The sequence below is a fragment of the Clinocottus analis genome, unplaced genomic scaffold (assembly GCF_023055335.1).
Source record: "Clinocottus analis isolate CAN_PGR_092001 unplaced genomic scaffold, fCliAna1.0.p SCAF_11, whole genome shotgun sequence".
Taxonomy (NCBI): domain Eukaryota; kingdom Metazoa; phylum Chordata; class Actinopteri; order Perciformes; family Cottidae; genus Clinocottus; species Clinocottus analis.
Genome location: NW_027175832.1, coordinates 8,553,910 through 8,566,575, shown reverse-complemented (window position 1 = coordinate 8,566,575; position 12,666 = coordinate 8,553,910). Strand labels below are relative to the sequence as shown.

Genomic DNA, 12,666 nt, shown 5'->3' with positions numbered 1-12,666 from the left:
GGGCCAGTTTAACTCAAAGTTCAAACCCCCCCTGCTTCCCCCCGTCCCTTCTACCGAAGCAGCCCCCCATCGGTTCTCCTCTCTCCCACTTACTTGTTCTGTATTCAGCCTAGGTGCTGGAGTGACAACGAGCCATTCATAGTGGAGGTGGAGGGAAAAGACTGTGGATCTCTCCTGTGTCTTTTTCTAGCGGGGATGAGGGGAGGGGGGGGGGGGGGGGGGGAACATATTCCTGAAATGGTGAAATGCGCCGAAAAGAAGAACAAGAAAAACCGGAGCAGAAAGAGAAAGTAAATGAGCGAGAGGAGTGAGAGGGAGGGGTAAGTAAAAAAAAGTAAGAGTGCAAAGGAGGGAGGGAAGGCAGAGCTGGAATCACAGAAGGAAGGGAGGGGTGAGAGAGAGAGAGAGAGACAGAGGGGAGAGAGAGCGGGCTACCATGCCGAATGAGCAAGAGAGGCGGAGAGGAAGCAGAGCTCCATCAGATGAAATGAGGTGAAAGTAATTCAGGCATTAATCAAGCCAGGGCAAAAGGGAGGGTATACTGTGTTTTCTCCACCCTCTCTCTCTCCCTCACCCGCTCCCTCTCTCTTGCGCGCCGCGGAACTGAAAGGCAAGGTGTGAATGAAGGAGCCCACAGTGGCCAGCAGAGAAGCACCACTGGGTCACAGCGTCAAATCATGTCTGAGTCGAACGCCGTTGCCGCTTCCTCCGCCGACCAGGTCAGTTCAGGCTGTCATATTGTTTATTTCTGTTTTCGTTCTCATTCTGTTTTTGTTTTTTTTCTCTCTCTCTCTCTCTATCTCTCTCTCTCTCTCTGTCTCTCTCTCTCTCTTTCTCTCTCTCTCTCTCGCACTCTCTTTTCATTGGCATTTTATGTTATTTTTTAATTAGCTGCGCCTCATGCCGGCTTCAGTGGGCAGGAAACGAGACTTTCGAAAGAGGAGAGACTTCTCGGGATGAGAAAAACTGAACGTGTCCCAAGTTCCGGTCAGACGTATATTATCTTTAGATCCTAATTCGGAAGTAGTTAGAGGGAGTCTCTAAGAGCAACCGAGTGAGTGTGTGTTTCTTGGACTATCAAAGCAACGATTGTTTCTCCCGGAGCTGCCTGGACAACGGTACAGGGTCCTGAAAGAATTGAATTCATCAAGACGAGCTATTGTCTACGCCGCCTTATTTTTCGGTGATCATTCAGGGGGTCTGTGACGACTCAATACCCCCCGCACCACGCGAGGAGGGGGACGCAGCTCTTTAAAAACCCGACCACGTGTGGCGGCCCCTGAAAAGTTTTTATAAGTAATTGCAGTGGGAAGTCCGGGGCAGCGGCGTGAGAGATGGGGTTGGTAAGGAAGTGGGCCGGTCCGCCCCGTGTGCGTGTATGTGTGTGTGAAAGAGAGTGACAGAGTCGAAAAGCAGAAGGGTCCAGAAGAAAAGGCCGATATTTATAAACCCCCCCCCCCCTCATTCCTGCAGCCCCAACCCTCCTCCCCCACCAGCTGCTTTAATCGCACATCCATCCTTCACTCGGCTTTTGTTGGGGTTTTTTAACAGTCGACTTACTTTGAAACACTTTTGAAACAATTAAATCCTCTGATCTGTTTGAGATTAGATATATAGTTGGTTCCATTATGGCAGGTAAATGTGTGTGTGTGTGTGCGTATGCGCGTGCGTGCACATCCGACCTTGCTGCCGGCTCACATTGTTCGCCAAGTCCTTGTCTCCTGTTTCCGATTGCTACTGTTGAGGCTGAGTCAGCTCGCTATGGTTCTGTAGGCAACTACACCCACACACAACTACACACACACACACACACACACACACACACACAATTACACAAACACACACTTACAACACACACAACTACACTCAAGCAAAGGCAAAAAAGTTTGAGGGGCACACAACGCAGTAAAAAAGCCGCTCGAAACGCTCACACACAAAATTTGTGGGTGGAAGGGTGAAGATATTTAGAGCTGCAGAGAGTGTGTGCGTGCGTCTGTGTGTGTGTGTGTGTGTGTGTGTGTGTGTGTGTGTGCACATTTACAGGTGAAAGTCCACTTGCTTAATCCACTGATTCTGGTTCAGGTTCTTTTCAACTTTGGATAAATGTACCAAAGAGAGACGCAGACCTGCTGATTATGGACAGTTTAGATTTGTTAATACACACACATAGACACACACACACACAGCCCAAAAGCTATTTCTCCAGAAAGCTTTGAGTTTTGAGTGACAGGACTGTGTGGACGCTACATAATTACAAGCAGTAGATGCTTGTGCATATATCTGCATAATTATCGAGTATGAATTCATGGGGCGTTCTTGTCAGAATCCGACAGGAGGGTTTTTTTCCCCGATGAACTTTTTGCCGTTCTGCTTTGTTTGTGGCCGTGATTTGTTTTTCTTTAATGTCATGAATGAGAAAAACCCGATATGGCTCCGTCACTCACATCAGGGGACTCACTGTAGTTAGCGGGGTGGGAGGAGGTTATCGCCGCTTGCCAGTCAGAATGTTTTTGTACTTTAGCATCCACACACCTTATCATTTTTGTCTTTTAGAAGAAGAAAAAACTACCTTTTTGTTTGTTAAATCATGGAATAGCTTTGTTTTGTAGTGAAAACATTGTGTGAGTTGGGGAAAAAAAAAAGCATCACACATTCAACGCTGCTCGGATCCCGGTTCGTCACCAGGTGATCGATCGATACAGATCATTAAGAATACTGATCGTTATCTCTAGTTGATCCTATCTGGTGTGAAAGCTGAGAACTTATTTCAAAACTGAGGTATTTCAGTGTATTTTATTCAGATAAGAACACAACTTTGGGGTTGTACTCTGTTCTTTGAGCTTTGAAGCAGTCGGTTCTTTGACAGTAGTTTTGCTCTAAATAAATAAAGTGTACCCACTCGTGTAATTTCTGCCATAAACAGTTGTAATGTCTCCCTTATGACGTCACCTAAAAGAAGGGTCTCTTATCCGCCGACAACACAAATAACTTTGCTTCAGTTGTGCATGTAAGGTATTTTTCTTCTGAGTAATTGCATCTCGAGAAGATTTGCAGACCTGTGTGATTCACTAATAACAACTCTGTTGCGTTTAATGATCTTGATCACTGTTGGAAAAAATGAAATAATTAAAAAAAAAACATGTGCAACTGATAATGCTGCTGTCAAACAGAGCTAAGAAGATATAACTGTGAAATTTTAAAAACAGTTATGTTTTTTTCTCTGCCTTGAATATCAAAAATGAAAAGAAACTGTCCCTTTCAGTGCAATTTTGCCCCTTTTTCATAGACAGTTTTTGTGAAAAAGTCTCATTTATTTTATGGTAAGATGAGTTTTTGGTTGATTTTGAATTGGTCATTGAACTTGTCAATAATAAGAATGACAATGATCATAATCAGAATAATCACTATAATAATAATGCTATCACTTTAAGTGATTGTAATCCTTTTTTAAATATAAAAAAATATATTACTTCAGATCTCCCATTTTCTTTAATCACCTACCTCAGAACATGTTATTTTTTTCTGACAAACAAAAAGTGAAAAAAAAATTAAATAAAAATTGCCCAGTTCTGATCAAAGCCCTGGTCCTGGTCATTTCATGGGTCACAGCCTCCCTCTCAGCGGTAGACCAGCCTCACGGTGTTGGGGCAATAGTCTGGGGTCCTGCGTGTGCGTTCGAGGCACGCTTCACTAGTAATTGCAGTAATAAGGAGTTCAGATGGATCTGGTAATTGCTAAGTGAGTGCTGGTAATTGCCTTTGACATCCTTTTAACTGAAAAGAAAAGATCCGATCAGATACCATTTCATATCCAGACAAGTCATTGCTTGTGGTTTCATAGTTACATCATTTAATTATCGCATTTAAGTAAGTTGTACTCACAATGACTGTGGTACCATTCGGCTGAATTGCAAGCCATTTCATTTTCTTCTTATTTTTGAATCTTGTGAAATACTACTCATTTGAAATAGTTATAACTCAAATAAAACATATACGGCCTCAACAGACTGACCCAAATTATTGCTTTGCATAGAAGCATATTGTGTGGATCATAGGGCGCCTCACCAAGAAGCTAATGAGGACTGTTGTGTTGAAAAGCACAAATTCTTCCGCTGCAGAGGCATTCCTCCAGAGCACTCAAACACCTACCTTTTACTCTTTATGTCTCCTATGAGAAAGCATGGAGACATATTTAGCCTGCCCTGCAGGCTGTCACGGTGTGCTCTGTAGGTTTAACAGGGTGATGTTTGCTTAAAATAACCCGTCGTAGTTGGCAGGATTATTTAAAGAAATCATGAAACTTACTGAAATGGAATCGACTGTGAAACGTCCATGGATGTCATATATAATGTGATGATAGCAGCTAATAGGCAGTTCAGTACATTACATCTAGCGTAGGAAGCCAGCAGGGGCCCACACACACACACACACACACACACACACACACACACACACACACACACACACACACACACACACACACTCTCTCTCTCTCTGTCTCTGCCCATCTGGGGGCAGGTGTTGCAGTTTATGGAGCGGAAGTGCAAAGTAGCAGTGTTTACTCACTGCATCGAGGCTCAGCAAGCTAGGAAAGAGACACATGTGGAAGAGAGAGACAGGAATAGATATAGAGAGCGCATGTGTGTTTGCGTTAATGTGTGTGTGTGCGCGCCCCTTGTCCATCTCCCTGTGGTGGCTCTAACCTTCGGTCTCCCTTTGACTTCACTAAGTTAAGCTTCCGGGCTCACAGCTGCCTTGCAGAAGCACACGGTCGTACCACACAACACACAGCCAACTGACTCTACGTGCATGGCTGGGCGCACGGATGGCTGCAGGCATGACTGATAAGTAAGAAGAATTACTGACGGACAATGGCCGGCTGGAGAGGTGGACAGAGACCTGACCAGCAAACTGGCTTGCTGAGAGGAGAGTGGGGTATTTGATGGGAGGACTGGTGTATTGAAATGTTACGGATCCACACCCCCTGTGTGCAGATATGGACGTCTATATGTTTATGGACATTGGAAAGAGCCATATGTGACATGTGTAACTTTCAGTTAGGGTTGTGAAGTTGGACAAGCTGCTTATTCCTCAGGTTTATGTTATATTCATCAGTTTTAATCATTTTGTTTTTGAGATATTGTGTTTTTTCTTTTCACTCGGTACGATATGGCAGAAGTCTCCAAATACTACAATACCCATAAGGCCCTACCTACCGCAGTTGCTATGGAGATAAAGTCCTGCAGAGGAGCAAATCTGAGCTGTGGTACATTCAGAACTATTTGCAATTGGGAACAAAACACACCCTCCCATGGTTTGCAGATCAATTGGAAAAAAATCTAAACGTGAACCAATTTTAGCCCATCAAATGAATAGCACGAAATTAGGGGAGAGAGACTTATTTGACTTTCTTACAGAGAGTTACATGAGGAGCTCAATACCAGACTCATGTCTGTTCAGTATACGGCCCCAGCCAAGAGTTGGTCGGATTAGTTTAGCATGAAGACTGGAAACGGGAGAAAAAGCTAACCTAGCTCTCTACAACAACAAAAAACAGCCTACTAACAGCTCACTAGATAAAAGAGTTTAAATGTATATTACACAACATTGGATAATTGTCTTGGTTTAGGGGCTCACAAAAAACATAAAAACACAAACAGATATATGAGAGCTGCATCAAAAAGTAGTGACAGTCCATTTGGCCTTGTTAATACGATTGAGATATTAAGATATTGCACTGGGAATGAAAGTGTTTGTGTCACTTTTTTTTTTTGGGCCAGTGGTGCTCTGAAGCCACTTCTTGATGAGAGTAGATGATAAATCTGTTTCCCAGCTTCCAGTTGTTCTGCATATCTCTGATAATGTAAATCTATTCGGTCTGACATTTATGTACATAGGATTATGTCTTTCACTTTTCTCATCAAAGAACCAGATATTTTTGGATTTAGCGCCTCATCTTTTATGCTGACGATTTGACGACCAGGGCCCTATTTTTCATACCTGGCTTACTGAGTTAGCTGGATAATTTTGAGGATAAGATGACGCATGTCAGGTTTTTCAGTTCTTCGAAGCAAGTTTAGAAAAATTCCCACAGCAACTCTTAAACTGGTCCAGAGCGGGTTCAGTGAAAGTCCACTGAATAAGTTGGCCACTCCCACCGCACAGAGCGATATTAACTATATTAGTTTTATAGAGAGAGAGTTCATCCAGATCGCCAAGATCCGGTCATGATAACTTCTGGTACGAGCACTATCAATTCTGCCGACAACGAGTCATTTATTTACAAGATTTTCTGGAGCTGTACATTGAACACCACATGGCGCAGCTGAGTGTTGGCCGTCTTGCGCTTTTTTACGATTGGCACATTGGTGTATTGGCAATGTGGAGAACATTGTGAGCCGTGCTGTTCGAAACGTTTATTTAGTGATTAAGAAACTTAAGAGGCACATGAAATTAGCCGATATGCAAATAACTTATTTTTAACTGATATTTTTCAATGCTTATGTGACTCCAGCCTGACCAGTGGAGGCGGTGTTATGCCGCATTTACAACAAGAAGTGTTGTGAATATTTGCTACGCTTTGAATGTGAATGCACCATCAGACTTTATGGGCTTAAATTCATCATATGTAGCCATGATCATCTCCTGCTCCAGCGCGAAGAAAAAAGACATTTGAGTTTATTTGCCATTGTCGCATTTGAAGATCATGACATCTGTGCTCGACTCCTCCCCCTTTTGAAGAGGAGCATGCACACAACTATTCAGATGACTGACGTCTGGCTCGAATAAACGAGACCGTCTGAACACTGATCACCCTTTGAAAAACCGAGGTAGCCTGACGTCAATTATCTCAGTAATTTACGATGGACAATAGGACATTTGATCAACTGTGTTAAACTATGTATGAAAAATAGGACCCAGGAGTGTTTCATGTCACCACTAGCCTTTGAAGTGCGCCAACTGCCAATTAACTTTGTGTATGCAGAAAATGATCAGGATTTTTACTTCCCTCAGTAATAGAGCGCCATGGTAAAATAACATCAACGGAAAAACAGTCAATAAATGTATTGCTTCTTGTGCATCTCGGGTAAACGTAAACTTCTTCCACCTTCTAAATGACAAGAAGCTAAGTGAAATAAGTGAAACTGTGGAGGCGTTTTCCTCAGAATGTACTTCTCAGCATGGGACACTAAAAAGACGACAGCGTTTTAACTGCTGAAGGCAAGAATGAGTAGACTGGCGCTCTTCGACTGGGGTTAAAATTGTCAGACCTCGAGGTGGCTCAGCACTGCATTTTAAGCATTTTGTTGCAGGTCACAATGAAAGGCTGTCAGTTCTTTCCATTTCAAACCAGATTGTTGTCCTTTTTTTTGCTTGAGAAGATACAATTGATTGGATGTCAGGATTGAAAAATAATCTGTCAAAACAACAGTGTTGAAAATTCACAAAATACAGGTTAGTCGTACATGACTCAAACCCTCTTGCCCCATTTCACAGCACTAGGTGGACGCAGCTCCCAACTGCTTATCATGATCTCTTCGAGGCTAAAGGTTATGGATTTATTGTATTTACATGCTTTATGTTATAAAGGGGACAACAGTTGAGCCAAAATTAAGACCCAACGATACACGAGTGTTTGTAAAAAAAAAGGTCTCACACCTACATAAACTCTTTGTACATGTAATAAAAAATAAAGGGTTGTGAGTACCACATATTTAGGTAGGTGACTCAGCGGTTAGTAGCCCAGCTAGAGTTACCCTCGCCAGGCTAAAACACCATATTGAAGAATGTTGGGGTCATCGCAAGAGTGAACTTCCTGAAGCCTTCAGTGGCATAGGGCAGCATCTTCGTACCTGAACCTTTGACCATCAGGATTGAGATTGACGTGGATAGAAGTTATATTCCAGTAGGCGCAGGACTGTATTTCCTGATTTGAGGCCAAAAGAAAAAACAACACCAATAAGTCAGCCAAAAAAGAAACCAACAGCTATGATAGAAGTTTACTCCCAAATCAACCCCCCTTCAAAAAAAAAGCAGTCACGATCAAATTTGCTTCGACACAAGCCATTCACACAAAGATACTCATAGTGCTGAGTTGCCTTAGGAGCCCTTGGCCTTAGATTGTGCCACACCGACGTGGTTACCCATTTTTTAAGTTCCTGGAACTCTTTACATACCAGAACTAACTGACTAACTGAACCTCTGTGAAATGCATGAAGCTAATCTAGGCTCGTGAGGGCAGTGCAGGAGTGTGAGATACTATGAAAGGTTATTAATATGAACTTGAACTTAACTGAAATGAACTGACTGTGCAGGTTATTCTTGTTGTGCCACCGTTCGTTGTAAAAAGAGAATCAACACACACACAAAGTCAGACCCAGGGTTTGCAAAAATGCAAGGGATTCATTTAAACGCGTTCCCAGAAAGTAACAGTGACTGTTTTATTTTGATTTTTACGAACTGTCTCTTCGTTGATAAAATGCACATGTCCATTTGTTTGATTTGGAATATCGGGCCTGTCAGTTGGTCTCAAATTGTGTGGGCTCCATTTCAAAGTCAGTGCAAGGTACTCATTAATGAAATGATGTAGATCTAGGACTAGGAGGGATTCATACGTTTATTCACACGTTTGTTGCCAGGATTTATTTGGTTGTCTGAAAATGGATGTGCAGTCCAAAATGATTGCCATTGCATCTGTGATGTGATGTACACAGTTTCGCTGAACTTGGATGCGGCAAGTCTCTTTGGAAATGTTTGTCTTATTTTGGTTTGGTTTTTGGATGAAAGTTGGTGTTATGGCCTCTTTTCAGTCTAGCGGATAAGGGAGCACCAACATGTGACGGCCAAAGAATATGTGAACGAAAGTCAAAAGTATGAGTAATGTTTTAAACAAGATTTATTCACACTAGTTGTGGCTAACAAAAAAAGAGGAGAACATGGGACAGTTGTGGTCATGTCAAACAAATAGAAATCAAGATAATTAAACTAGGCCTAGATAACTACTTCTGAAAAAGAAATAAACAAAATGGCTTCACATGCTTCTCTAAACAACGATTGCCCAAAACAAATACAGAGGGACCACCGACCAATAACCTGATGTTCAAGACACAAAGTACCTATGTGCTTGCACAAATGTACAGCGTACCCCAAACTCAACTACTATCCTCAACTTCTCACAACAAACCTTCACACCTAGCAAAAAAACCCCGCCCCTAATTCTTCCGGCTTCCAGCAACCAATCACCAGATTGGCACCTGTGGGGAAAACAAGAGGGAAAGGGAGAACACAAAACACTGACACGTAACACCCTACCCCATATAAGCTTGAACATAATGTCTACAGGAATATTTTCAGACTCCTTTGTATGACAGATCTGGAGCTTGTAGCCTTGGACGATCAGAGACCAACGCATAAGACGTTGGTTGTGATTATACATTCTGGAAAGAAAGACGAGAGGGTTATGATTGGCGAAAACTTGAATCGCTTTTGCACAACCTCAAACTGGTGTAGGGCTAACAACATTGCCAGAGCCTCCTCCATGGTAGAATATTTAAGATGATGCTAGTTGAACTTCCGTCTGGAAGAACTGCCTCAGCTCCGACCGCACTGGCATTAACTTTTAGCTTGAAAGGAATGGAAAAATCTGGGGCAGTCAGAGTAGGTATGCAAAACTTAATTCCTCTAAGGCTATCAAAAGACTGTTTGCACTCACATACAGAGGGTTTTGCGGGACTGGTTTAGGCAGTCATGACACAGGAACAAAGTCATGACAAAGGAAGTTAATGAGGTTAAATACCTGATGCAGAACAGCTTTGCATTTCCAAGTTCCAGTCAATGGAGCTCTACCTGTTTTAATTTATTTAAACCTGTGGTGGTTATCCATAAGGTATGATTCCATGACTAGACACACCTTTACAGCAAACTGCAAAACCTGTGTGTGCCCATGCCTGTTTTTCTGCTGTACTATTCACACCAAGTGGTTCAAAAATAAAGAATCAGGCTCGCAGTATGAATTGCATGTTTCAAACATTTAACTTCCTTTTCTTATCCAAAAAGTTAGAAATGGGGTTAAATTGAGATTTTAATTGTATAATCTGTCTGTCGATGTCCATTCTGGGTCCATACAATCTAAATATCTCGTCCTCAGTTATTGGAAAAAACAAAACATTTTTCAGAACAGTTTGTGTCATTACACTTAAGATATGTTTCTCTAAATAGACAATGTTAGATGTCACTTATAGCATTAGTCTAAAAAGAAAAGCATCAAACGTTATCTCTTAACTCGTATAGAGCTGTCCACAATGGCACTGGAGTACCAATGGCATGCCAATATTTACTCTCTTCTTTTCTTTGTGGCCATTTCTTGCCGGGAGCGGTTGCTTGGGATAGTAAAAAAAGGTCTTACTGTGCTTATTGCGTCACGACCCGGGAGCTGTACCTTCAAAGTGATTGACAAGCCATCGGTGCAGCGCAACCTCTCGGCCCTCTCATGTTTGACTGAGGGCAGATTGGAAACCACAGCAGCTCCCTATTTGAATCTTACTTTTAATTGTTTAAAGACTTTGTTAATGTTAGTCAGAAAATGAACACTAATTGTACCGAGCAGAACTGGAGGAAACGCTCGGCTTGATTCATTCCTGTTTTGCATTGTTTTATAAGATGTTCCCACAACAAAGCTATCCAATTTATGACTGAGACTAATGGCTATTCTCATTTTCAATCAATCTGCCTCAATAATAATTGTTTGGTTTGTAATATGTGAGAGATACAGGGTCCTGGAGGTGTCGATTCAACAAATTAGTGCTCTTGATTTGACAGCTTATTGTCTGGATTTAGCATAATGTATCAAGTTCATACCCTTTACACTCACTATCATTTTCTTGGAATTAATGATATATGAGGAAATACTGGTGTACATTGTGTTGTCTTTGAGATCCTGTAAATGTATTTTGTAGGATATCCTGACTATGAAACCTTTGATGACACTGCGTATGTCATCCAGTTCATAAAATCTCAGCTTAAGGGTTCTGGCTGAGTGTATGTGCAGCGCCAAAAGCAAAATATATTATATGATATTAAATGGACAAGTAGTTTCTTCTTTTTCTTTTTTATACCATGGTCCATGAAAGACACAGGAAAATTCCAAATATATTTGGGTATTTGGGTTACCATGTAAGTAATTTATCACATTTCCGCAGAAATTGTTGCTTGATAAAAGACTTAAACAATGTCAAATCATCAAAGTAATTGTTGGCTCATTTGTTTGTGTGGATTAATCCAATAATCGACTGATCATTTTACCTCCACAATGAACAAAAAACAAGCGGCAAAACGCTCAAAAAATAATTAAAAAAAGTTCTGCTCCACAGCTGACATCGTGGAAACATTGTAGCTTGAACCCGGTATTCACGCATCATTTTGCGCACACTCCTGACCTGATCGGATGCCAGTGCTGTGTCTTTGCTCTTGCTCGTGCAAAGCGACACGTGCACTGCACACTGTGTGTGTGTGTGTGTCAATATGTGTGTGTGTCTCTACATGTTTGTGTGTGTGTGGGGTTGAAAGGGATGCAGGTGAACAGCTTGCGAGGGCCAACAGTTCCGCAGGCCAGTCTCGCGCATCACTTGACAGCCATACCCGATGAAGGCCTACGCACAAATGAACTTGTTAAGCAAATGAGTGAACAGGCGAAGGGGAGGGTGTGGGGGCGGTGGTGAGGGGTCGTGGGGGGGAGGGATGGGGGTAGAGTACACAGTTGCAGCGGCTCCAGCTAGACCCGCCTGCCTGTCTGTCTGTCTGCATTCGTCAGCCTCTCGTCTCCAAAGCCCCCCCCCCCCACCCTCTTACCCCTCAACCCCACACACACACACACGATCTGTCACTCTGTCTTTCTCTCACACTGCTCTCAGTATGCGTCTCTATTTCAGTCCGTCTCTTCCCATCTCTCTCTCCCGTCCACTCGTGCCCATGTAAGCCCATTGTCTTTATGAGATGAACAGCCTATTTCTGAATTCGGATTGTGAGATTGTCCCGGCGATGCTTCGACGGGGCCTCCGACGTCCTGCGCTCGCAAGACAATGGGCTGCGGGAGGGACCGTCAGAGATAAACGGGCCCACTGCGTTGAACTGAAGCCAAAATGATCACAGTAGACCCAGATGGGACAGAAAAAAGTCGGGGGATATCTGTGAATATCTATCCTGAAATAACTTCCGATCATCTGCCGCACATGTGGTGACACGTGTACATGTAAGTAGGGTAATCTATCACACAAATTAACTCATCAACATGTCCACGCCCGCGTCTCTTTGTCTGTGCAGGAAAGTCTCAGTCCACTGTTGATCCTCGACCCTCTGCCCCTTTGCCCCAGCCAAACCTAGCCCTCCTTTGCCCTTCTTGCCCCCCCCCCGCGGCAAGGTATTTGAGTCGTGCTATTTAAGTATCACAGAGAGTTGGTCAGTCACCAGGCTAGTGGCACTATTATATCAAATTCCTCAGCATGGAAGTGGACGTCAAGGTGAGGAACAGGATGACGCGGCTGTTTTTTTTTTTGCAGGTAGACGTAGTGCTGATTGCAATGTCCAACTCACACCAGTTGTTTTAACCATTGACCAAATTAAACCCGAAAATGGCCTCATTTACATCTGATGCATCCACCAGAACGGAGAG

The 12,666-nt window shown here is 42.8% G+C and overlaps 1 protein-coding gene across 4 annotated transcripts in view; it reads left to right on the top strand.

The window, feature by feature from the left end:
- slc6a9 (solute carrier family 6 member 9) overlaps positions 1-12,666 on the top strand; it is a 61,219-nt gene that overhangs the window by 21,278 nt on the left and 27,275 nt on the right. For 2 of the 4 annotated variants that reach the window (XR_011080079.1, XM_068602202.1), the window contains exon 1: positions 317-719. The exons of the other annotated variants lie outside the window; for them this stretch is intronic. Coding sequence is in view for 1 of the 2 variants with exons in the window: in XM_068602202.1 (XP_068458303.1) it covers positions 678-719 (42 nt within the window). In the remaining variant the exon portion in view is untranslated. Of the gene's footprint in view, positions 1-316; positions 720-12,666 lie in introns of those variants that run through there. 4 annotated transcript variants of the gene reach the window in all.